This window comes from Fundulus heteroclitus, chromosome 22, assembly GCF_011125445.2.
Source record: "Fundulus heteroclitus isolate FHET01 chromosome 22, MU-UCD_Fhet_4.1, whole genome shotgun sequence".
Taxonomy (NCBI): domain Eukaryota; kingdom Metazoa; phylum Chordata; class Actinopteri; order Cyprinodontiformes; family Fundulidae; genus Fundulus; species Fundulus heteroclitus.
In genome coordinates this window covers 2,504,201-2,530,270 of record NC_046382.1, presented here as the reverse complement: position 1 = coordinate 2,530,270, position 26,070 = coordinate 2,504,201, and the positions used below count along the sequence as shown (strand labels likewise).

The 26,070-nt window shown below is 46.1% G+C and overlaps 1 protein-coding gene and 1 long non-coding RNA gene across 3 annotated transcripts in view; one reads left to right on the top strand and one right to left on the bottom strand.

Moving 5' to 3' along the window:
• sncga (synuclein, gamma a) overlaps nucleotides 1-17,953 on the bottom strand; it is a 29,506-nt gene extending 11,553 nt beyond the window's left edge. The window contains exons 1-5 of one of the 2 annotated variants that reach the window (XM_036126231.1): nucleotides 17,744-17,953; nucleotides 13,746-13,787; nucleotides 12,004-12,131; nucleotides 11,689-11,715; nucleotides 9,739-9,795 (exon numbers count right to left, since the gene is read on the bottom strand). In XM_036126231.1, coding sequence (XP_035982124.1) covers nucleotides 9,739-9,795; nucleotides 11,689-11,715; nucleotides 12,004-12,131; nucleotides 13,746-13,787; nucleotides 17,744-17,864 — 375 coding nt within the window. In that variant the 5' untranslated portion in view covers nucleotides 17,865-17,953. The remainder of the gene's footprint in view (nucleotides 1-9,738; nucleotides 9,796-11,688; nucleotides 11,716-12,003; nucleotides 12,132-13,745; nucleotides 13,788-17,743) is intronic. The other variant, XM_036126232.1, reaches the window with a different exon arrangement.
• LOC118557097 lies at nucleotides 3,316-3,719 on the top strand. The gene is made up of 3 exons (XR_004927590.1): nucleotides 3,316-3,404; nucleotides 3,495-3,589; nucleotides 3,682-3,719. It is a non-coding gene; the product is annotated as an uncharacterized LOC118557097 (long non-coding RNA).
• Nucleotides 17,954-26,070: the final 8,117 nt, after the last annotated feature.

Below are 26,070 nucleotides of genomic sequence, written 5' to 3'. Positions count from 1 at the left end.
GCATTACCTGGTGTTCAGTGAAAACCCTCTGCACACTCTTGAGGAAATGAGAGCTTACAAGGATCTAGAGGCTCACAACCAGTTCACATCTGGTTATGTACATCAAGGAAATCGCCATCATACGTGGACGGGTGAGTTTTAATAAGATGGTAAAAATGTAAACAATCCGACGCAAATGTGTCGCATGCTTCTGCGGTGGCTGACGGCGGGCGGTGCGCGAAGGCGCTTGGCTGCAGGGCCGATCGACGCCGCTCGCGGCTTTAATTATTTAAGCAGAACAATGACCAGTGCAAAATTAAGTTGTATTTACCGTATTGGCGCCGGTAGGAGCTGCAGATCATAAAGCCAGCAAACAGTGGGAACACAGCAACTCGTTCAAAGGTAAGCTGCGTACAGACGGGTTAGCACATGCTAACCGTTAGCGCTAACAACCACTCGCGCATGTAATGTACTTTTAACTAGCTGCTATGTGTTTCAAAGGTTTAGAACACACTCTCATTGACATCGGGATACTGTGGAAAGTTATGTTCGGTCGACTTACAGCCGCGATCCAAGCGAGCCGATGACTCTTTGTTATCACTAACAGTTGTTCTCCGTGGTTGCGCCTCCAGGCAGGAAAGCGGTGGAAAATTAATCTGTTTCTATGTTTTTCCCATGGCGATCATGTGTTGCGCTGTTACAGCCCACAATACAGCAACGGTTTACCATGGTTGAAATCAAGTTAAGGTGAAATTAATCAAATTAAAACACGGCTGAGAGAGGGAGTACAGTACGCGGTAGTAATAGGCAGTAGAGGCGGCGGAGGCAGTCAACATGACAGCCGCGGAAAGTAATAAGTCATAACGCCCAAGCCCTATTATTAATATATTCTTCTTATATGTTTTAAATACTTAACAGTTAATTACCTGTGACAAAGTGAGCACCGCAGACTCTGGCGTATTCCAGCTTAACACCGTCCAAATCGGACCTGGATATCCGTGTCAGCCATAGGTGACGGTGTTGTTCAGACAGCTGTTTTGTTTTTTCACACTGATTCACTATCACGGCTGGTAGGCGATAGAAAGCGTTGATCTCCACCTCCACGGGCCGTGCAACCAACCATTAAACACGTTTTCCCCATTGTTCACTTCCAATACTGCCTAAGGCGTAATACAATGCAGGTCAACTGTGCGAAACGACTGCCACCCAATATGGCGGACGCGCTGAGTAGTCACGTGAGCGTGACGTCAGCTGAAAACCCCCTATTGTCAGAAATTGACGTGGCAGTTGTCCCCCCATGTCCCCCCTCCTCCTAATTCTAGGGGAGGCTTTAACATGTAAATGAAAATGCTGTGAGCTATACAAACGCAAATCAGTGTTGCAGGGGGAGGTTTCGCCTTTCTTAGTGTAGCCGGGGCATTCTGTCATAGCATAGTGCTGCACACTCTCCCTCCTGTCATATATGGAGGACGCGGATCGTGCGCAGCTGGGGTTTAATGAGAGGCAATCAGCCTTTCCAGTTAAAAGGGGGAAAAAGGGGTAAGGAAAGCGCATTCGAGGCAGAGGATTCCTGTAAGGTATGGCTCTCATTGAGTATGAGATTGCTGCAGAATGATTTGGTTAATCCTTCCTTTTGATTATTTTAGGCAACCCTTTTTGTAGGCAAACCCGAACCGTGGACTGTTTTTTCCAGACTAGAGGTAAATTGACAGTTGCATCTGGATGTTTAAAGTGCTGTTTTTAACATGACTTCTTTTGTGTGCAGGCTGACCTGTTACTGTTTCAGTTGGAATTTTAGTTCTGTTTTGCTGTTTCTTTGGTTGTTGTCCGGGTTCGACCCACCGGGGGCCCTATGCTGTCCCTGGATCCTGCGCTGGTTTTATTCAGATTGAGTTAAGGGGATTAGTGGGAGGAGAGTTTGTTTTCTTTTTGTATTATTATATGCACCAGGGTTTTTGGAGTGAGTGTGTTTTTGTTGGAACACTAAGGTGTATTCAGTTTGTGTTTTGTAGTCGTTCTCCCCCCCTCCCAAGGGATCTACTTAATTCAACTGGGTTTTTAACTTTTCTTTACAGTTAGCAGGATTCCAGACCAGCATAGGCGCTCACTTTTAAACTAGTTATTTTTGTGTACCATAAAATACATTGATTTCTGTTTCTTGGTACCTGTATATTTAATAAATTATATATCTAATGGGAAACCGTGCCTCTGTTATTCTTTGCAACCTCCTTGACCTGGTACAAAGAGGGTCTAACGCATAGAAACGGTACCTGAGGTCACATTAGCAAGACAGAGTCACATTTCTTCCTTAATGCAGACTTTAGCTGTGGGTGATTGTAGAATGGTATGTGACCACAAGTCTTACAAACCTTTGTGCCATCGCGTCTGAGCTCGTAGCTTTCAGTAAGCATGTATACTGTCATACATTTTGGACAAACCACATACTGTAAGAAGTTGTCACGGAGGACACCAGTCCATTTCCTCAAGGAGAATAAAGTCTTTGGAATATTGCTTGCAAAGGCCGTGAGGGAATTAGCACACACAGACAACATTTCCAAGTATCCACATGAAATGTTTGATGCACAGAAGTGATGTGATGGCATTGTCAGAAATCTTGAAGGTTGATTGCCATGACAAAAGCATCATGGCCAGAAGTTTCATCAACAAGTCTCCTGGTTTTTCACTTGTGGACTGATCGCTTCGTAAAATGTGTTATTTAGTTAGAAGTTATAAATTTACTGAAGGCTGTGGCTGGAAATAATTGGGGTGCAGATAGACAATCATTATTAAACATATATAAGGCTCTCATGAGATCAATAATACATTATGGCAGTTTTATTTATGGAGCAGCAGCTAAAACAACATTACAAAGAATAGATAGATTACAAAGTAGGGCTTTACGTATATGCACAGGAGCAGTGAAAACAACACCTATCAACGCTCTTTTAGTAGAGACTAGAGAAACTCCACTGGAATTCAGAAGAATGAAATTAGGTTTAGTATACTGGATGAAAATTAAAAGTAGTATGGATGAAAATGTAACTTCAACAATTTTACAAACTTGTTGGGAATAAAAGAACATGCCAAGAATGGTGTCTTAAAGGATTATTGGGAAATAAAGGAAATATAAAGGATATTTATAGATTAAGGAAAGCATTATTTATTATCTTCAGAATACAAAATTAACAAATAGAATTTAATAGATGTAAAACAGTGTTGCTACACACTCATGAACAGTAGTTGGCGGTATGCACCTTAAAGTTGCTTGCGATCCGCCATGATAGAGAAGAAGAAGAAGAAGAAGAAGAAGAAGAAGAAGAAGAAGAAGAAGAAGAAGAAGAAGAAGAAGAAGAAGTAAAAAAAAATGTGCTGAGCGCTCTGCTCCTGTGTGTTCATGTCCTCAGGCGCTATGAACCGGAGCAAGGGTAAGATTTAAAGAATATGCTTTCATTCTGCGATAAAAGGAAATAGATACGGATAGATACCGATCATAACTGTACATTTTGTTTTCACAGACTAAGCACGCCTCATAATGAGGCGGTGACCTATTTGTTCGGAGCAATAACTGCAAGTCCAGATTTACACGATGTTGATAAAGACGACATTGTGTGTAAGTGACTTGTTTTACTGTTTTCTCCTTCCTTGTTACTGTGACTTGCGTTTGATTTTTATTCATACCACTCTCATTTAATTGTTTTCCAGCCGCCTGTAAGACGTATTATGAGACGGTACGCAGGAGCTTTTTTTTTTTTTCCAAGATGGCGCTGCGCAGGCAGCAGCCAGTCACATCGGCGGTATCCCTTCTTTTCCTACTTTCTCCTTTTTATTGTGTTTTCTGGATTGCATGTATATTTTTGAATACCGCATCGGGTATTCTGAGCCTGGATGCCCTGAAGAAACCAACTTTTGGGACTCTATTGATTATATTTTTGTTACTTTCGGCACATTTCGATGCCGCGAGTGGAGATCCCTTTGTCCGCAACTCCGAGCGTCCCTTGATCTACACGAGGAACCAGCTTCTCGGACTACGTGACTCCTCGCGCTGCGGCCCCGTTCATCACCACGCTGAGAAACTATACATCCCCGCAGAAATACGGAGGAGGCGGAGAGGATGTCGGGGCGGGAGGACGAAGCGGAGGAAGGGTTATTTACCATCGGTTGTCACTGGAAACGTTAGATCTCCACGGAACAAGACCGAGGAACTCACAGCACTAACCCGTTTCCAGAGTAAGTACAGAGACGCTAGCATTATGTGCTTCACGGAGACGTGGTTAGATGGATCTGTCCCGGACTCAGTGATCTCACTGGACGGCTTTAAACTTATCCGCGCGGACAGAACTTTTGCGGGGAGCGGAAAAAAGAGAGGGGGAGGGCTGGCGGTGTTTGTGAATGAGAGGTGGTGTAACGCGGCGCATGTTCACGTGAAGCAGCAGATATGCTGCTCGGATGTTGAACTTCTCGCAGTGAGTTTGAGACCTTACTACTTGCCGAGAGAGTTCGGCCACGTGATCGTGCTCTGTGTTTACATCCCTCCCTCCACGGACGCCGCCGCCGCGTGTGAGCGGATCCACGCCGCTGTAAACAATCTGCAAACACAGCACCCCCGCGCTCTCCTGCTGATCACAGGGGACTTCAACCATACCTCCCTCCGCTCCACCCTCCCCACGCTCACCCAGTACGTCACGTGTAAAACAAGGGACAATAAAACGCTGGACCTTTTTTATGCTAACGTTAAGGACGCTTACACCTCCGCCCCCCTCCCCCCTCTGGGACGCTCAGACCACAACCTCGTCTATCTGCTCCCCCATTACACTCCACTGGTGAGGAGACAAAAGGCACAGAAGAAGTCAGTGAAAGTTTGGTCAGACGAAGCCAGTGAGAGACTGAAGGACTGTTTCAGAACCACAGACTGGAGCATGTTTCAAAGCTCTCATGGTGATTAACAGCCTGACTGAATGCATCACTGATTATATGAACTTCTGTGTGGAGAGCATCGTGCCAACACGACGGCTACGATGCTTTCCAAACAACCCCCGCTGGGTGACCCCTGAGCTGAAAGTCCTCCTGAACCAGAAGAAGAGGGCTTTCTACTCAGGGGACAGAGAGGAGCAGTGTAGAGTTCAGAGGGAGCTCCAGTGGAAGATCAGGGCAGCAAAGAGGAATTATGGGAAGAAGATGGAGGAGCAGCTGGCACAGAACAACGTCAGGGATGTGTGGAGAGGTCTGAAGAACATCTCCGGCTTCGGGCAGAGGACCAGCAGGGCTGCAGATGGAGACACCAAGTCTGCAGAGTTGAACACATTCTTCACTCGGTTCGACTCCCCCCACACTGGCCCCCTCCTTGCCCTCAACTCTCCACATGTCTCCAACCACCAGCGCTCCAGAGATCTACCATCCCCCCCACCGCCACTCCTATCAACGACTGACCCATCCACACCTTCAGTCCTACCTTCCTCCCCCCTCACAGTCACACCAATGCAGGTGAGAGGACAGCTGACGAGGCTGAAACAGAGGAAAGTCTCAGGACCGGATGGCATCCCCCCCAGGCTACTGAGGACCTGTGCAGATGAGCTCTGTGAGGTCCTCAGCTACATCTACAACCTGAGCCTCAGCCTGGGGGTGGTGCCCACCCTGTGGAAGACCTCCTGTGTGGTACCGGTTCCCAAAACACCGCACGCCAGGGAACCGGCCGACTTCAGACCAGTTACTCTGACCTCCCACCTGATGAAGACCATGGAGCGCCTCATCCTCTGATGAAGACCATGGAGCCCCTCATCCTCTGATGAAGACCATGGAGCGCCTCATCCTTTCACACCAGCGCACCGTGGTGAGCCCCACCCTGGACCCGCTGCAGTTTGCCTACCAGCCCAACATCGGAGTAGAGGACGCCATCATCTACCTGCTGCAGCGGGCGCTAACCCACCTGGAGACCACCGGGAGCGCTGTGAGAGTCATGTTCTTCGACTTCTCCAGCGCTTTCAACATCATCAGACCGGTGCTGCTGAGGGGGAAGCTGGAGGACGCTGGGGTGGACAAACATCTGGCTGACTGGACCATGGACTACCTCACTGACCATGGACTACCCTACTGACCATGGACTACCCTACTGACCATCAACTACCTCACTGACCATCAACTACCTCACTGACCATGGACTACCTCACTGACCGCCCTCAGTACGTGCGGCTGCACGGCTGTCAGTCAGAGGTGGCACTCTGCAGCACCGGGGCCCCCAGGGCACCGTCCTGTCTCCGGTTCTCTTCACCCTCTACACCTCGGACTTCACCTACAACACGGACAGCTGCCACCTTCAGAAGTTCTCTGATGACTCGGCCATTGTGGGCTGTGTGTCTGAGGGGAACGAGCTGGAGTACCGGTCGGTCATCATGGACTTTGTGGACTGGTGTGAGAAGAACCATCTGTGCTTAAACACCAGTAAGACCAGGGAGATGGTGATGGACTTCAGGAGAAGACCCCCACCTCACTCACCTGTGAGCATCCAGGGGCAGGACATAGAAACTGTGGAGAGTTTCAAATACCTGGGTGTTCACGTCAACAATAAGCTGGACTGGACTCATAACACAGACGCTCTGTATAAGAAGGGCCAGAGCCGCCTCCACCTCCTGAGGAGGCTGAGGTCCTTTGGAGTGAGCAGGTCTCTGCTTAAGACCTTCTATGACTCTGTGGTGGCCTCAGCCCTCCTCTACGCTGTCGTCTGCTGGGCTCCTGGCAGCACAGAGCGGGACAGAAAGAGACTGAACAAGCTGGTGAGGAAGGCCACTTCTGTCCTGGGCTGCCCTCTGGACTCTGTGGAGGAAGTAGCTGAGAGGAGGGTGTTGTCCAAGTTCACATCCATCATGGACAACACCTTCCACCCCCTGCACCAGACTGTAGAGGAGCTGAGCAGCTCCTTTAGTGCCAGACTTAGACATCCTGTCTGTAAAAAGGAGCGCTACCGCAGGTCATTCATTCCTGCTGCTACCAGATTATACAATGCTGCACTGTAACTGCAACTGTGACCATAACTGTAATAAGTAATGTGCAATAACCAAGGTGCAATAATCTATTTAATACACTGTCCTACAACCCGTGCAATAATCCTGATGTAGTGACTTCTGCTGCTATCACCACCTGAACATAAGTCAGCCCACATGTATGTATGTATGTATGTATGTATGTATGTATGTACAAATGTATACAATGTATATGCACATACATACGCGTAGGTGCGTATGTAAGTAGGCGCATAGATATATGTATATATTTAAGTATATAGATATGTTTATATATATATATATAGACCACTAAGAATGTAAATGAGACATCATATGCCCATTCCTATTTCCTTTTTTGTATTTTTTTGGTATTCTTTCTGATCCATTGTAGATATGAAGATTCACTGTAAATAACTGAATGCACCTTCCCTACTCTGCACCTTCTTGTATGAGCCGATGTGACGAGTGAATTTCTCCACTGTGAGATCAATAAAGACTATCTTATCTTATCTTAAGCTGCCAAGAATTCAGCTCGGAGTCGAGCTAGAAGAAAGAGGGTAAGACTTTATTTGGTGACTATTTTTCAGGTGCATTGATAGATCAGTGTTTACCGCAGGAGTTTGCTTAAGCGAGGCGGTGAGTTGGGGGGGGGACGATACGTTTTGAGCTGACCGACTCGCGGAGTGGGGGGTATCCATGTGTTTTTTTCCCTGCCATTCATGCACACGCGAAAGCAACAACAAAAAAACGCGTGTTAACGTCACGTGTTGGCCGCCTCGCCAAGATAGCGCTGCGGAAAACCCTGTAGATGTGTTGTGTCCATACGCAGTGCATCCCATCGCACAGTACTGATTCATTGTTTGTTTTTGTTTTTTTTACAGCTGCTGGAATCGAGGCAGAGTGTGCAGGCGGATGTGGAAGTGAAACTCTGGAAGTCCGCCACCATCGACCTCATGTCTGGCGAAGAAGATGGCGTTGTTGGCGGGGTCTCTGGATGGATTGTACGGCCGCCGTCATTTCGTAGGCTGGATCTCTCTGAACTCTGTGTGAAGCTGCAGTCCCGGTTAGAGGCGACGCCAAAGTACAGAGCCACGCACAGTAGGCGTCTGCACATCGGACCTGCCTTGGAGAAAATGCTGCCAGTTACCTACAACCCCGAGGAGGCAAACGGACAGTTCACGGAGTTGTAATTTTTGGATACGCATGTGTGGGCAGATCCTCGCGTTGTATATAGTTGTGTTTGTTTTAATAAAGCTCTTTCTTTGCATAAACATCTTCCTGGCAAATGTTCATTTCCTGTATAAATTCATTAATGTCCTTGATGGTAGCCTAATAATAGTGTAGTAGCCTACATAGGATAACATGAATATACAGCATAATATATATATATATATATATATATATATATATATATATATATATATATATATATATATATATATTTATTTATTTATATATATATATATATATTAAATAGGTTTCTAGAGTTTCCTTTTTTTCACCTCCGGAATATCGCCAAAATTAGAAACATTCTGTCCAGGAGTGATGCTGAAAAACTAGTCCATGCATTTGTTACTTCAAGGCTGGACTATTGTAATTCTTTACTATCAGGAAGTCCACAAAATGCAGTTCAAAGCCTTCAGCTGATCCAAAATGCTGCAGCAAGAGTTCTGATGAAAATCAACCAGAGGGATCATATTTCTCCTGTTTTAGCTTCCCTTCATTGGCTTCCTGTTAAATCAAGAATAGAATTTAAAATTCTTCTTCTAACGTATAAAGCCCTTAATAATCAAGCTCCATCATATATCAGAGCTCTGATTACCCCGTATGTTCCTAACAGAGCACTTCGCTCTCAGACCGCAGGTCTGCTGGTGGTTCCTAGAGTCTCTAAAAGTAGAATGGGAGGCAGATCCTTTAGCTATCAGGCTCCTCTCCTGTGGAACCAACTCCCAGTTTTGGTCCGTGAGGCAGACACCCCGTCTACTTTTAAGACTAATCTTAAAACGTTCCTTTGTGACAAAGCTTCTAGTCAGAGTGGCTCATGTTACCCTGAGCTACCTCTGTAGTTATGCTGCTATAGGCTTAGGCTGCTGGAGGACATCAGGGTCTATTTCTCTCACTCTGCTGAGTTCTCCTACTGCTCTCCAATCTGCATTGTTTGTTGTTATTTCAGCTTTTAACTTTTTATTCTCTCTCTTTTCTCTTCATAGAAGGTACACCTGGTCTGACGTTCTGTTAGCTGTGACATCATCAGGGGAGGCAGAGCATCCTCTATTACCATCTAACATAGAAAGTACTCCTGGGTCAATGTGAGCTTCTGAGCTTTCTGTGTCTCTGCTCTGTCTTCTCTAAGCCCCAGTGGGTGGAGGCAGATGAGCGTTCACACTGAGCCTGGTTCTGGTTCTGCTGGAGGTTCTCCTCCCTGTTAAAGGGGAGTTTTCCTCTCCACTGTCGCTTCATGCATGCTCAGTATGAGGGATTGCTGCAAAGCCATCAACAATGCAGACGACTGTCCACTGTGGCTCTACGCTCTTTCAGGAGGAGTGAATGCTGCTTGGAGAGACTTGATGCAACCTGCTGGGTTTCCTTAGAGAGGAAACTTTCTCACCAACCTGGAGGATCTGATGGAGTCTGACTTTGGAAAGAACCTTGATGATGAGATGATGTTTTGGGAACTGGCACTGTATAAATAAAACTGAACTGAACTGAGCAAATTAACTTGTTTAATACATATTAACTATGTTTCATTTATAAAACTTCTCACCTACTGTGCAGCCTGTTCAGTCTGATCAGCCCCAGCTTCTCCTTTTGGAACACCAGTCTGTTCAGGAGAAAACATCATCATCATCATCATCATCATCATCATCATCGTCACCATCATCATCATCACCACCATCATCATCATCATCATCTCTTATCTAATCCTCTTCATGCACCAAGCTGCATTTCTCTCCAAACAAGCAGAATAATAACTGCAGCCCAATTGTGTCTTACAGTCTGGTGTCAGTTAGTTTGTTAGCTTGTTAGTGAATCAATGCAACATCATCACAGACTGATGGGGGGGGGGGGGGGGGGGGGGGGGGTGTTGATGAAGCTGTAGAGTAAAAACTACAATTAATTTGACACATTGCCATTCATTTGAAAGTGACTTAGTCACGTATTTTGACCATAAAAAGAGAACAAAAAAGTAATTAATCTTCAAATAAAACAATATTCTCCACGCTTACGTCCTGACGGTGTTTATCTCTCATTTTTGAGCACTAAAAGATTTTGCCCTGTGGCGATCAGCAGATATAAACATTGTTGCTGTCGGTAGTTGGTGCAGCTACTGAAAGGTACATTATCACAGAACGTGAAGAAGGCAAATTTTTCACCATGAACACCTGCTGTTGGTCGCTTGATAATTGTGTCTCTGTCTCAGAAACAACGCAGCGATTTCCCCCCAGCTAGCTTCACCGCAATATCAGATGGGGAGACAGATCGCCCTCCAGGGCACAAATAACAGGCGTCTTCATTCCTGCTGCTACCAGATTATATAACGCTGCAATATAATAGTAACCATAACCGTAATAAGTAACGTGCAATAACTAACGTACAATAATGTGCAACTCATGTGAATTCAATCTCTGGATTATACGTATAACTGTATAACTGTTACAATTAATGTAATAAGTGTTTTGCAGTAACTATGTGCAATAATGTGCTGTGGTATATTGTCAACATAAAGGTAATTTATTCCTGCTGCTACCTGATCATACTCGCTGCTTTATACCTGTAACCATTATAGTAATTACTGCAACCATGCACCATATCTGCAACAATAACTGTAATAACTTATGTGCAACAAGCTATTTAAACAAGGTGCTATAACCTGTGCAATAATCCTGTACACAGTGTATAATAACATGTGTGCAATAACCTATTTATACATAGAAGTGTGTAGAATTGTATATAGCTGTATAACTGTATCTAACTGATTCTTCTTTCCTACTTTGGCACCTTCTTCTGACTTTTGACTATTGAGCCGATGGGACAAGTGAATTTCTCCATTGTGAGATCAATAAAGCTTATCTTATCTTATCTTATCTTATCTTATCTTATTCAGTAAAGCCATCATTGCTCAATAGAAAGTTAGCCTAACTGTACTGTCTAAATATGTAACACCTAAAAAACATTTTTGTGCTTAGATAAATGGACAAGGACGACCCTTAATGTGACCTGAATTGACAAAAAAGCTCAAAAGTGCATAATTTCACTTTGCTCTAGACTTCCCTCCACAGTGCCTATTTAGAGTTTTACTTCTCCCGATTTGAACCATTTACTTCGTTCAGAAAGGCGCCTTTTTTTACTAACAATAGAGCAAAAGTAAACACAAAATAGACTTTAATAACCCACCAGGGTACAATAATTTAACTGGAAAAGCTAGCGTAGAAATCTGTAAAGTCATGGTATGTGACTAGCCCGCTTTAAAAATGAAGCAGGAAGTCTGAGATCACCCACATTCAGTTTAATGACAAACTGCTGCAACAGCTTTAACGTTATCTATTGTTTAATAACAGCTTTTTAAAAGTGACAGCAGGAATAAAACAGATTATTAGAAATGATTAATAATTAAATACATCCTGTATGTTATGCTTCAGTTATGTTAGCTGATTTTTAGAGCAGACGTTTATCAGGCAACAAGCATCATGCTGTGTCACAACCAATCAGGCACCTCCTCAGCTGTTGGTCCCGCCTCCTCCTGAATCCATCCAATCATAGAAGATTTATCAAGGCAGTGTTTAAAAACAATAACAGAAAATACAAATTATACAAAACATCTTTTAAGGGGTTTGTCCCAAAGCAAATCCCGTGTTCTTTACATGTCAAAATAAAATTAATGTATAATGTTGTTACTTTCTCAACAAAAAAAAATTTATTTGCTAATTTATTTACAAAGAACAATCACATTTTTAGGTTTATATTTTAAACTTAGTAGCTATAAGACATCTTAGTTGAGGTTAAAGTTTCCTGGTGTGACATCACTCACCGTCTTGACCAATCCGCTTGCCAGCGCCGCGTTCTCCACCCCTTCCACTGTTGCCTGGGCGACCTCGTTGGCCCCGGCAACAGCCGTGTCAGCAACAATGTTGGCCTGTTCGGTCGACTTCTGGGCAACTGGATGAGAGAAACCAGCAGAGCCTCAGTCTGAGAGATTTTAACATTTATCAGCTGAATAAAAACATCCAGAACCGTTGTTACGTGTCGTTACGTGTCGTTACGTGTCGTTACGTGTCGTTATGTGTCGTTATGTGTTGTTATGTGTCGTTACGTGTCATTAAGTGTCGTTACCTGTTGTTACGTGTCGTTACATGTCGTTATGTGTCGTTACGTGTCGTTACGTGTCGTTATGTGTCGTTACGTGTCGTTACGTGTCGTTATGTGTCGTTACGTGTCGTTACATGTTGTTACGTGTCGTTACATGTTGTTACGTGTCGTTAATTGTCGTTAAATCTCATTAAATGTCAGAACAGACAGTATATCGGACCAACCTGTCCATGTTGTACTAAGTCAGTGTGACTTTCCTCACTGTTTGGTAGATCTGTCCTTTTTAATGACGTGGGTCTGGTTCTTTCTACAAGCTTCACACGATAGATTGCTGCGACTTTTCTTCCCAGAACCGGTCTAACTGGGTCAAACCACTTTATTAGTTCTGCTCACAGATTTCCTGTTGGACTGTGATCAGGACTTTATGAAGCCTGGTCATGAACACTGATTGTTGTCCTTCAGCCACTCATTAACTAAGCCTGGAGGTCTGCTGAGGGACACTGTCCATCTGGAGGCTTTAATCATCTGGCTTATGTTCTGAGATGTTGCTTCAACATTTCTTTCCTCATGATACCAGCTGCCTACCCCACAGCATGATGCTGCCACCCCCGTACTTCACATTTAAGCTAATAGGTTCCCCGGCTTATAAGCACTTCAGCGTTGCTTCCATCAGACCAGAAGAAATGTCCTCAAAGCTGAGATGTTGTCCCTGGGTCCATCAACAAGCTGTAATCTGTGTCCTACTGCTGCTTGTGGACAGACGGCTTCTTCCTCCCTGACTGGCATTGGATGTAGTTTCATTTGGATTAAAGCATTTTTGTTTTTAGAACCGTTTAATCAATTAATCTTTATTGTCAACTACAATTTCCATTGTAATCTAAATTACAGTTTCAGTCAACTGTCCACCAGGAACACGTGACTGAGGCCTTGCGTGTCAAACAGAATGCAGCCGTCCCCTGCCAGGGACCTTAGGTGTCCTGAGGGCGCTGCCTTTGACAATTTCTGAGATAAATGTGTAAATAATAGGACTTTATAAGCATTTTAAAGCTTATATATCAATGCCTGATGCCTGCCCGGTACCTGCTGTCTGCTCTATTCATTCTGCTGGACTTCCACCTGAACATCAGAGGTTCCTGCTAGAACATGTCCAGCAGTTTAACAATTTCTGACCTCTAAGTTACGACTTTGATTCTGTCTCCTGGTTTTTGTTTCATCTTGCATTTGTCAGACTTGAAGGGAGCTTCTGATTTCTGTCACCGACCTCAGAGCCTTCATTTCTCCCACCTTTATAGAACTAGTTTACCACGAGTGACGGGTCAACCCTGTTATTAACCAGCTGGTGTATAGCTGAGCAGATTCTTTATGTTCAGTCACAAACAGATAAAAGTCACTGAAGAAAGGAAGGAAGCTGGAAAAACATTCAGGAATTAAAACGCCCCGACCCCACCCTATGTGTCCCTTTACCTGTGTTCACACCTGTGGCCACGCCCTCCATCGTCTTGTTTCCTGTGAAACATCCAGACATCAGGTTTGAATCATGTCAACAATTTCACTGTAAAACTGAATTATTGAAGCTATTTTCCTTCTATTCAACCCAAATAAATCAGGAAATAATTCACTAATGTTTCTTATAAATCATTCTGCACATGTTACAACGTCGTGGCTGAGGACGAAGAGATAGAAGGTCCTAGATTGGTCCATGTTTGTCCTGAACTGTCCCCAGAAGAGACAAGGACCACATGCTGTTGGACATTTTCTGTGTTTCCAGGGAAACCGGGACAAAAACGCTGCTGGAACCTTTTTGGCTCCATGTTCCTAACCTGATGCTCAGCAGATGGATTTCTGCAGAGCTCCACACGTCCATCTGGGATCGCTCCACTGGAGACGTGTTTCAGGAGGAGGGGCTTATCAGAAATCCTCACATATGATTGGATAAACCAATTATCCGTCATCTTTACTGATGCGCTGCTGAAACCAACGTTTCCACCAACAAAAGCCTTCAAAGTCGTCCTCTGGTGTTCTTTAAAGATTTAATATTCGGTAGACAGAACAACGCTGATGAAAAAGGATCATTACTGTCACTGCAGCTTCCTCGCTGTGAGCCGCCATTGTTGTCTGAGTCCAAACAGTCGCTTCTCTGATTCGTCTACGTAAACCCCGCCCAGTGATCCTGATTGGCTCGTCCATTTTATGCTGAGTTGAAATCCCAGCGAGTCCAGATGGAGCTCTGCAGAACCACATCTGGTCAGAGTCAGGTTCTCTATGCAGGAAGCTCTGTGAGTGCTGGGGGAAGGAGGAGGAACCAGGAGATGGACCATCAGCGGACCCACGGGACATCGGACCGCCTAAACCAGAACATTCTGAGCCTCCAGCTCAGCCAGGAGGCAGCAGGAAGCTTCAGTGCAGGAGGAACGTGAGACGGCTCAGCGTCTGGTTCTTTAACTCCATTAATAATTAAAACTTTATTCATTTCTGGCTGATTATTTTCTAAATACTGCGTCTAAATTGTTAAAAGCTGTTTCATGAACATTTTGCACAGAATATGTTAAAGTTCTCCTGATTAGTGGTTCTTCTTTGAACTTTATAGGAACAAACACAAAGGCAGAGTCAGGTGGACCAAACTACGGACTAAACAACTCAACACCAGCCGTCATCTCAGATTTAAATTAATTTTATCTGTTGTCACTAATCCAGAGTGAAAATGATGGTAGAAATTAACCTTAATCACACATTAACGGTGTTTCATGAGTGAAAGATGCTTTCTGCTCCTTACCTGATGTTCAGGTGTGCAAAGCTGCTCACATCAGAACCAAACAGGTGGATTTATTGCTGCTGAATATGGGAGTTCTCACTCTGTCCCTTATCTTTTTTAGAAGAATAATTTGAGTCTAGATTAAATAATCCCCACAGAAAATCCTAGTTTATCAAATTCAAATTAAATCCTAAAGTCTCTAAGGTGCAACTTTTTTCATATTAGTCCTCAGGTGACAAATGACCCAGGCTGCATGAGTCTGGAGGACATTAATATTATTATTATTATTATTATTATTACTACTATTATTATTATTATCGTTATTATTATATTATTATTATTATTATTGTTATTATTATTATTATGTTATTATCGTTATGTCTATTTGTGGTTTCTGGCGCTCTCTTGTGGACGGTAGAGGAACTGCAGCTCTAACTGCAGCTCTAACTGGTTCTCTGGATCAGATCCAGGTTCTGGGTCATAATTCAGTCTGTGGGTGTTGTGCCGGTGGAACATGTGACGGATCAGACAGAACCGGTTCTTTGTCTGGTGGACCCGGTCAGCTGATCTGCAGCCAGCAGCTCTGGGTGGGTCTGCGGTTGTTTCCCAGCAGCAGAAGCTGGAGGTGAGGCTGAAAGATGAGAATCTGATGCTCCACCAATCAATAACCGCAGATCTGATGCATGTTTCATGAGGCTGAAATGTTTTTATGTTCTCTGGATTTTATACGAAGAACCTTTTAAGTTTTGATCTGCAGTAAAAATCAGAGCCCTGAAGGCAAAGAGGAGCTGCTGAAGTGAAGCAGAGTTTAAAAACAATGAAATGCCTAAGAAATGAAATAATATCAATGACTTTTAATAGTTGTTCCTCTGACTGCAGCAGGATCTGCTTCTCTTTAAATATTCATGAAAACATGAAACTGAACTCCTGTTGTGGAGTAAGAAGCTCCACCAGGGACAGAAAGACATTTATATAAATAAAGGATTTAAATCTAAAGTCTTTGTCTACATTTCTCATTTTCTACAAACTCTAAAATGTTTTCTGCTGTTATTTTAACCTTCTATCCAGACATGTTTCATATTTCAGAGCCTTTCCAGCCGGGGGCTTCAGCGGCGCTGCAGAGCGGTTAGTCCGTGTCTCCAGAACCGCGTGGCTGGTCCAGCTTCAGGCTTTAACGTGGAAAAGCTGGAGGTTCTGCTCAGATATCTAGATTACGCTGATGGAACCAGGAGGAACCGGATCCAGGTTAGAGAGCAGCTCTGAGTCCTGCTGAGGAGAAGTTTCCACAGAACGCTTCCAGCTGGAGGCAGAGATGGCAAACATCTACTCTGACCCAAACGGACCTTCTGGCACCAAGTTCTGCTCTACCGTTCCTGGTTCTGGTTGGCCCAGCACTGGTTCAGCCTCTCCCAGCACTCAGGCCCATTAACTGGATCAAACAGAACATCTCTGGTTCTGGTTCTGGTCGGCCTGATCGGACCCAGTGGGTCAGATCCAGCAGATTAAAACCATCAGCAGCTCGCCATGCAGGGGGGAGAACATCAACCGCCGCAGAGGCTGTGACATCACTTCCTGTGGGCCAGGGAGTGGTCGTCATGGTAGCCAGGTGTAAACACAGCGTCATCACCTGTTTTCTGCTGATGGTTTATAGAAACGTTCATAAATGTTTCAGGTCTGAATCTGAAGCAGAAAACGAACAGGTTCAAAGGAACCGACTCCTCATGCTGAACGGTTCTGGATCATTCTTCATGGATCCGTTTTTACTGCAGAACCACGACCGGGTCCACAAACTAACTTTATTTTATTTTCCTTCCTGTGATCTGGATGTTTCTGTCGTCCTTCCAGAGTTCTGCTGGGTTCTGGTTCTGATTCTTTATTAAACTGCTCAGCAGACAGAACCGGACCGGCTGAACAGAACAGGGAACTGTTCCTGTTTCTCTGAATCTGTGAAACATCCCAAAGATTCATAAAATCAGTAAAATCCTGCAGGTCTTCATTCATCTCACGTTCTGCTTGCCTCGTTTTTAATGAGTTTATCTTTTAATTTCCACTCAGATGATTAATAAACAGTGAATTTAACTCTTGTTCTCTTTCCGGCTGCAGATCTTTAATCACATTAACGCAAACAGCAACGATGACTCGGCGTTTCCTCTCACATCTCTACAACACTCAGCGTCTTTCTGTTTATTTTATATACTCCAGTTAATCGTTCAGTAATTTTCTCCTGAATCCATAAAATGTAAAAGAAAATATAATATTTTAAGATTTTCAACATTTTCCATTTTCTTATTTTGATTTTTTCTTCCAAATAAAAGTAAACTGTTTAAACTATGTAGATTTTTCATTAATTTTCTCTTTTATTGGAAGCAGTCGTCTCTTTTTAAGGTTTTTATTTCCAGATAAACTTTCCTTTAAATGCTTAAAAAGAAACATTTGATTGTTTTAACATTTGCTTAGATTAGCAGAACCTGAGTCTTTGCTTTTATTTAAAAACTCTCCCCCCATCACCACCGGCATAAATTTGCTGCTCTGTGAATTATTTGAAGTTTTAATATAATTTTTATTGACATTTCCTCCTGTTTTTCTGTCCTTGCTCTATTTCTGCCACTTTAATCTGTTAAATTATTGACTTTATTCATCTTTAGATGATTTTCCTGCAGCTCTGACTGTAAAAGCTCCAGTCTCAGTGGGGGGGGGGGGGGGGTCTTACCCACATACTTGACCCCGTCCTTGGTCTTGGTGGCGGCCTCCTCCACTCCAGCCTTGGTCTTCTCGGCGGCGGCCACCACGCCGTCTTTAGCCATGGAGAATCCTTTCCTCAGGGCGTCCATGATCAGATCCTCGTCCGTTAGTGACTGTTCTCCTGGGCTGCTGTCCCTCCTCTGCTGCGTCTGCCTCCGTCTGCCTCAGACCTTTCAGGGGGGGGGGGACGGGGGACGGAGGGAGACGACTGGGCTGGAGCTCAGGGAGGAGGGAGGGAGGAAGACGAGATGAAGGGCTGAAACGGAGGAGAAGATGAAGAGGATTTAGATTCCTGTAGATCACAAACATTCCTGTCTGTCGACCTGTTAAAAACATTTCCCAGAACTTTGCTGAGTTTTAAACTGAAACGTTTTAAAATAAATCTTGTTTTCCTCCCTGAGAACCAGCATCAATGTGTCTGCAGACATTTCAATGGTTCTAAGGTTCTAAAATGACCCAAAGGTTCTGTTCCCCTGAGAGGCTCCTGGTCTCCTGCAGCTCAGTGTGAACTTTCAGAATCTTCACACGAAGTCCTGAACAATTCCTGAGTCTCAGCTGACACGTACGTGTCAGTGACCCACCTAGAACTGAGTCAGTGACCCACCCAGAACTGAGTCAGTGATCTACCCAGAACTGAGTCAGTGATCCACCAAGAACCGTGTCAGTGACCCACCCAGAACTGAGTTAGCGACCCACCCAGAACTGAGTCAGTGATCTACCCAGAACCGTGTCAGTAACCCACCCAGAACTGAGTCAGTGATCTACCCAGAACTGAGTCAGTGATCTACCCAGAACTGAGTCAGTGATCTACCCAGAACTGAGTCAGTGACCCACCCAGAACTGAGTCAGTGATCTACCCAGAACTGAGTCAGTGATCCACCAAGAACCGTGTCAGTAACCCACCCAGAACTGAGTCAGTGATCTACCCAGAACTGAGTCAGTGATCTACCCAGAACTGAGTCAGTGACCCACCCAGAACTGAGTCAGTGACCCACCCAGAACTGAGTCAGTGATCTACCCAGAACCGTGTCAGTGACCCACCAAGAACTGAGTTAGCGACCCACCAAGAACTGAGTCAGTGACACACCCAGAACTGTCAGTGACCCTCTCAGAACTGAGTCAGTGGTCCACCCAGAACCGAATCAGTGACCCACCTAGAACCAAGTCCGTGACCCTCTCAGAACCGTGTAAGTGATCCATCCAGAACCGAGTCAGTGATCCACCTAGAACCGAGTCAGTGATCCACCTAGAACCGAGTTAGTGACCCACCCAGAACCGAGTCCGTGACCCTCTCAGAACCGAGTCAGTGATCCAACCAGAACCGTGTCAGTGTCCCACCCAGAACCGAGTCAGTGGTCCACCCAGAACCGTGTCAGTGACCCACCTAGAACCAAGTCCGTGACCCTCTCAGAACTGAGTCAGTGATCCAACCAGAACCGTGTCAGTGTCCCACCCAGAACTGTTTCAGTGACCCACCCAGAACCGAATCAGTGACCCACCCAGAACCGAGTCCGTGACCCTCTCAGAACTGAGTCAGTGATCCAACCAGAACCGTGTCAGTGTCCCACCCAGAACCGAGTCAGTGGTCCACCCAGAACCGTGTCAGTGACCCACCTAGAACCAAGTCCGTGACCCTCTCAGAACCGTGTAAGTGATCCATCCAGAACTGAGTCAGTGATCCAACCAGAACCGTGTCAGTGTCCCATCCAGAACCGAGTCAGTGGTCCACCCAGAACCGTGTCAGTGACCCACCCAGAACCGAATCAGTGACCCACCTAGAACCCAGTCCGTGACCCTCTCAGAACCGTGTAAGTGATCCATCCAGAACTGAGTCAGTGATCCACCCAGAACCGAATCAGTGACCCACCCAGAACCGACTCAGTGACCCACTCAGAACCGTGTCAGTTACTCTGTAATGTCCCATGATGCTTCGCTGTCACTGCAGAATCTCCTGCTGCAGAGCTCCAGAGGTCTGGTGGTCATAACGCCGTCTGACCACCAGGAGGTGAACCCCCCCCCCTCCCCACTGTCAGGAGCCTGACTGTGACTCAGCAACACTCACCCTGCTCTCTGATTGGTCAGCAGCCGGGCGCCAGACTATTTTTAGAGGCTTTTTATTTCATTTCCATCCCTGATGGACAGATGCAGGATTATGGGATGGCGGTGTTGCCATGGTGACGAGGGCTGGCCTATCAGCAGCGATCAATGCTGACCTCAGAGGAACAGCACCACTCAGTAATGTGATGATCCAGCCCGACCCGTTCTATCAACAGATAGAAAATCTAGTGTTAAAGTGTCTTTATGCAGAAAATAAAGTTTGGCACATTAAATAAAATCAACCACTGAACAACTGCTGTCATTCCTTTAGGATCCTCGCTTTAATAACTACAGCTTTTTTCTTATCATTTGCTCCATGATGGAGGAGAACCTGGATGTCCCACTGTGGGACAATAAAGATCATTCTATTCTGTTCTACTCTATTCTATTCTATTGTTCTAAATGAGAGAACATCTTTGTTGCTCCCCTCAGATTATCACAAACAATAAAACAGGATCTTGGATCAAAGATTCATAAAACAAAGTGGAGCAGCTGCTGAACGGATCCATGTTTGTCCAAAGTTCAGCTCTGAGATCAGTGAGGAATTTACCTCCTGTCCTCTAATTGGTCCCTGGCGGGGGGGGGGGGGGGGGGGCAGCAGAGGTTCTGCTGACCCATCAGAACCAGCTCAGCAGGGGAGAGTCCTTCTAGTCTGTTCCAGCTGCGTTATAACCTGTATGACCTGGGAAAAAGATGTCTTTGTGTCCCACTGTGGGACATTCTATTCTATTCTATTCTATTCTATTCTATTACTGTCTTATAATTAAATGCAGGAACATTATAAGAATAGTTTATACACAACTTCCCAACAGCACAATGGTGGACATTTAAAGTTGAACAAAGAAATCAAACAGACCAGAACCATAAAAAGGTGATGAAAGAAAAGAGAAAATGTGCAGAAAACAACAACAACATGTTGAAATCAGGACGAGACGCATAAAATACAAACTGAGATGAAACTGAGAGAAAATCCGCCAGAATAAATGAAATCAGTGGATTTATGGACAGCCCTGATAGTGGCGACCCTAACCCTACCCTCTAATTAATAAAAGTTGCTGCATGTTGATGATGTAATGAGTGATTAGCCAATAGGAAGCATGATTGTTCCCCACCTCATGAGAACATTTAAACTAGAACTGGAACAGGATCATGCTGCAGCTCAGGATGTTTTTAAAGGAGCAATAAGTCAGATATATATTGTAAAATCAACCTAAATCATTTTCATTTATCACCCAGGATGTTATTAACGTTCCCTTTAAACAATCCTCTCCATCAACAACGTTCCAGTCAAGTTTCCTCCCTCAGACCTGGTGTTACGGTCCAGAACTACTTCGCTTCAGCCACAGACATCATATACGGAGACGCCTTGCATAATGCCATTTTAAAATATCTTGCATGTTATTTATATATATATATATATATATATATATATATATATATATATATATATATATATATATATATATATATAGATAGATAGATAGATATATATAGATATATATAGATATAGATATATATATCTTGCATGTTATTTATATATATATATATAAATAACATGCAAGATACAAAAGAAACAAAAATACAAAGTACAGTAGGACAAATAGTGACTCGTGTATTTCACCGCTCTTCTCACTGAGCCGCTGCATCCTGACTCCACTCTGTGCAGCGGCCGTGTTTACTTCCTGGTTCCTGACCAATCAGATCAGAGTTCCCAGGGTTCCCAGCACAGAGCGTTTGTTATTTTATGTTGGTTAAAGAGCAGCAGTCTGCAGACATGGAAGCCATAAGAGAAGCGGAGCAGAACCAGAACCAGAATAAAACATTATGGACCTGTCCTGTCAGTGGCAGGCTGTAGTACCGCTTTCAGCCACAAGGTGTCAGTATTACTTACAATAGCTTTAACTTCTGAATTTCTGTAATAGATTAAAGGCTGAATAAATGAACGAATCAGTGAATGAATTAGTAAGGAGCAGAACCAGAACCTGTCACAAACTGGTTTCCTGTAGAAAAACTAACGCAGATAACCGTTCCTTAGAGAAAGAACGTGAACCTTAAACATCGTCGTCCTGAAGAACCTTTCATGCTTCTCTGATCTGAAGATATTTCAGCTCCTTTAGATTCTGGCCAAACCCAGATGATCAGATTTTAACAAACCACCAGCCAGTTCATAATCTGTTACATGTTGTTGCTTTATGTGTTTATGTGTTTATGTGTTTATGTGCAGTCTGCCTCCTCAAAGTTTCACTACGCGACACATGAAGACAATAAAACCTCTTGATTCTGACTTTGATTTCTCTTTGAAACATCTAACAGAACCAGGACCAGAACCACCAACGATGGTTAAATGTAATAAAACCATCAAACTGAAATATTTTCTCACCAGTTTGTTTCTCACTAAAACAATAAAACTTTGGCAGATTTGAACAGATCTTTGATAAAATCTAAATAGTTTTCATGCATTCTTCTCTTTATTTCTGTAATTTTGTGGACCTGCAGCAGCTGAAGTAAAAGGCGGTTCTGACGACCCGTTAGAACCCACGGGACAGAACCATCTGAGTCCTGCTCTGAGACGATGACTGGACTGAGAGACAGACTGAAGCAGTGCATCATGGGAGAACACAGACGATGACCTTGGTGGAAGGCCTCCTGGTCTCAGCTGGTAAACATTGGAGATAAAACTGCAGGAAATCAGAGATTAATGTAGAATCTAAACTAAAGCCGACCCTGTGGGACAGGAAGTGATGTCAGAGACTAAACCTCCCCTCATTGGTCTACAGTCATCTGTTTATATTATAATAACGTCTCATAAGTGTTTATTCCATGTTTCTGGCATCAATAAACCACCAAAACCATCAAGTTAACCTGCGTCTTCTCCTCAGACCAGGAGGAACCAGGAGGAGCCAGGAGGAGCTGATCGCCTCCTGCTACCTCCTGGTACCTCCTGGTTCCTCCTGGTACCTCCTGGTTCCTCCTGGTACCTCCTGGTTCCTCCTGGTTCCTGCTGGTTCTTCCTGGTTCCTCCTGCTACCTCCTGGTTCCTCCTGGTACCTCCTGCTACCTCCTGCTACCTCCTGCTACCTCCTGGTACCTCCTGGTACCTCCTGCTACCTCCTGGTTCCTCCTGGTTCCTCCTGGTTCCTCCTGGTCTCAGGTAAACGGACCTCGCTGCTGCAGGAGGTTCTGCAGGGTTCTGGGGTCAGACCTGCTGATCCAGCTTTATCTTCAGAATCTGCTCCAGACTTCAGGACCTGTGGGGTTCTGACTGTGAACCCGTCTACCAGCAGGAGGTCTGCAGGAGGTTCTTCTGGGCTGATCAGAACCAGAACCTGACATGTTCAGAAGGTCCAACTCCAATCAAACCAACTCAGACAGAAATGTTCAGATTATATCCAGTCATGGAAATCTGAACATTTTCTGAGGATTTATCTCAATAATTCAGGAGGAACTTGTCCTAGAAGAACGGAAGGGATGTTCTGTGTTTCTGGACCGACCCACAGACCAGCAGAGGTTCTCCAGGAGGACCCACAGACCAGAGGAGGTTCTTCAGGAGGACCCACAGACCAGCAGAGGTTCCCCAGGAGGACCCACAGACCAGCAGAGGTTCTCACAGACCAGAGGAGGTTCTCCAGGAGGACCCACAGACCAGCAGAGGTTCTCCAGGAGGACCCACAGACCAGCAGAGGTTCTTCAGGAGGACCCACGGACCAGCAGAGGTTCTTCAGGAGGACCCACAGACCAGAGGAGGTTCTTCAGGAGGACCCACAGACCAGCAGAGGTTCTCCAGGAGGACCCACAGACCAGCAGAGGTTCTTCAGGAGGACCCACAGACCAGCAGAGGTTCTCCAGGAGGACCCACAGACCAACAGAGGTTCTTCAGGAGGACCCACAGACCAGCAGAGGTTCTCCAGGAGGACCCACAGACCAGCAGAGGTTCTCCAGGAGGACCCACAGACCAACAGAGGTTCTTCAGGAGGACCCACAGACCAGCAGAGGTTCTTCAGGAGGACCCACGGACCAGCAGAGGTTCTTCAGGAGGACCCACAGACCAGAGGAGGTTCTTCAGGAGGACCCACAGACCAGCAGAGGTTCTCCAGGAGGACCAACAGACCAGCAGAGGTTCTCCAGGAGGACCCACAGACCAGCAGAGGTTCTTCAGGAGGACCCACAGACCAACAGAGGTTCTTCAGGAGGACCCACAGACCAACAGAGGTTCCTCAGGAGGACCCACAGACCAGCAGAGGTTCTCACAGACCAGAGGAGGTTCTTCAGGAGGACCCACAGACCAGCAGAGGTTCTCCAGGAGGACCCACAGACCAGCAGAGGTTCTCACAGACCAGAGGAGGTTCTCCAGGAGGACCCACAGACCAGCAGAGGTTCTCCAGGAGGACCCACAGACCAGCAGAGGTTCTTCAGGAGGACCCACAGACCAACAGAGGTTCTTCAGGAGGACCCACAGACCAACAGAGGTTCCTCAGGAGGACCCACAGACCAGCAGAGGTTCTCACAGACCAGAGGAGGTTCTTCAGGAGGACCCACAGACCAGCAGAGGTTCTCCAGGAGGACCCACAGACCAGCAGAGGTTCTCACAGACCAGAGGAGGTTCTCCAGGAGGACCCACAGACCAGCAGAGGTTCTCCAGGAGGACCCACAGACCAGCAGAGGTTCTTCAGGAGGACCCACAGACCAGCAGAGGTTCTCCAGGAGGACCCACAGACCAACAGAGGTTCTTCAGGAGGACCCACAGACCAGCAGAGGTTCTCCAGGAGGACCCACAGACCAGCAGAGGTTCTTCAGGAGGACCCACAGACCAACAGAGGTTCTTCAGGAGGACCCACAGACCAGCAGAGGTTCTTCAGGAGGACCCACGGACCAGCAGAGGTTCTTCAGGAGGACCCACAGACCAGAGGAGGTTCTTCAGGAGGACCCACAGACCAGCAGAGGTTCTCCAGGAGGACCAACAGACCAGCAGAGGTTCTCCAGGAGGACCCACAGACCAGCAGAGGTTCTTCAGGAGGACCCACAGACCAACAGAGGTTCTTCAGGAGGACCCACAGACCAGCAGAGGTTCTCCAGGAGGACCCACAGACCAGCAGAGGTTCTTCAGGAGGACCCACAGACCAACAGAGGTTCTCCAGGAGGACCCACAGACTAGAGGAGGTTCTTCAGGAGGACCCACAGACCAGAGGAGGTTCTTCAGGAGGACCCACAGACCACCAGAGGTTCTTCAGGAGGACCCACAGACCACCAGAGGTTCTTCAGGAGGACCCACAGACCAGCAGAGGTTCTCCAGGAGGACCAACAGACCAGCAGAGGTTCTCCAGGAGGACCCACAGACCAACAGAGGTTCTCCAGGAGGACCCACAGACCAGCAGAGGTTCTTCAGGAGGACCCACAGACCAGCAGAGGTTCTCCAGGAGGACCCACAGACCAGCAGAGGTTCTTCAGGAGGACCCACAGACCAGCAGAGGTTCTTCAGGAGGACCCACAGACCAGCAGAGGTTCTCCAGGAGGACCCACAGACCAGCAGAGGTTCTTCAGGAGGACCCACAGACCAGCAGAGGTTCTCCAGGAGGACCCACAGACCAACAGAGGTTCTCCAGGAGGACCCACAGACCAGCAGAGGTTCTCCAGGAGGACCCACAGACCAGCAGAGGTTCTCCAGGAGGACCCACAGACCAACAGAGGTTCTCCAGGAGGACCCACAGACCAGCAGAGGTTCTCCAGGAGGACCCACAGACCAGCAGAGGTTCTCCAGGAGGACCCACAGACCAGCAGAGGTTCTTCAGGAGGACCCACAGACCAGAGGAGGTTCTCCAGGAGGACCCACAGACCAGCAGAGGTTCTCCAGGAGGACCCACAGACCAACAGAGGTTCTCCAGGAGGACCCACAGACCAGCAGAGGTTCTCCAGGAGGACCCACAGACCAGAGGAGGTTCTCCAGGAGGACCCACAGACCAGCAGAGGTTCTCCAGGAGGAGATCTGCTCGGCGTTCATGGACCTGAAGGATCATCAGACCTTCTGCTCTCAGTTCTGGCTAAACGGCCTCAAAGGAACAAAGTCCAGAGAATGAGGGTGAAATCCTGTCAGCAGAGGAAACGGAGGCTGGCTGAGGAAGCAGGGGGCAGGACCCCCCCCCCCCCCCCCTCCTCCTCCTCCTCCTCCTCCTCCTTTAAAGCAGCGGGGGGGTCTGGCAGGAC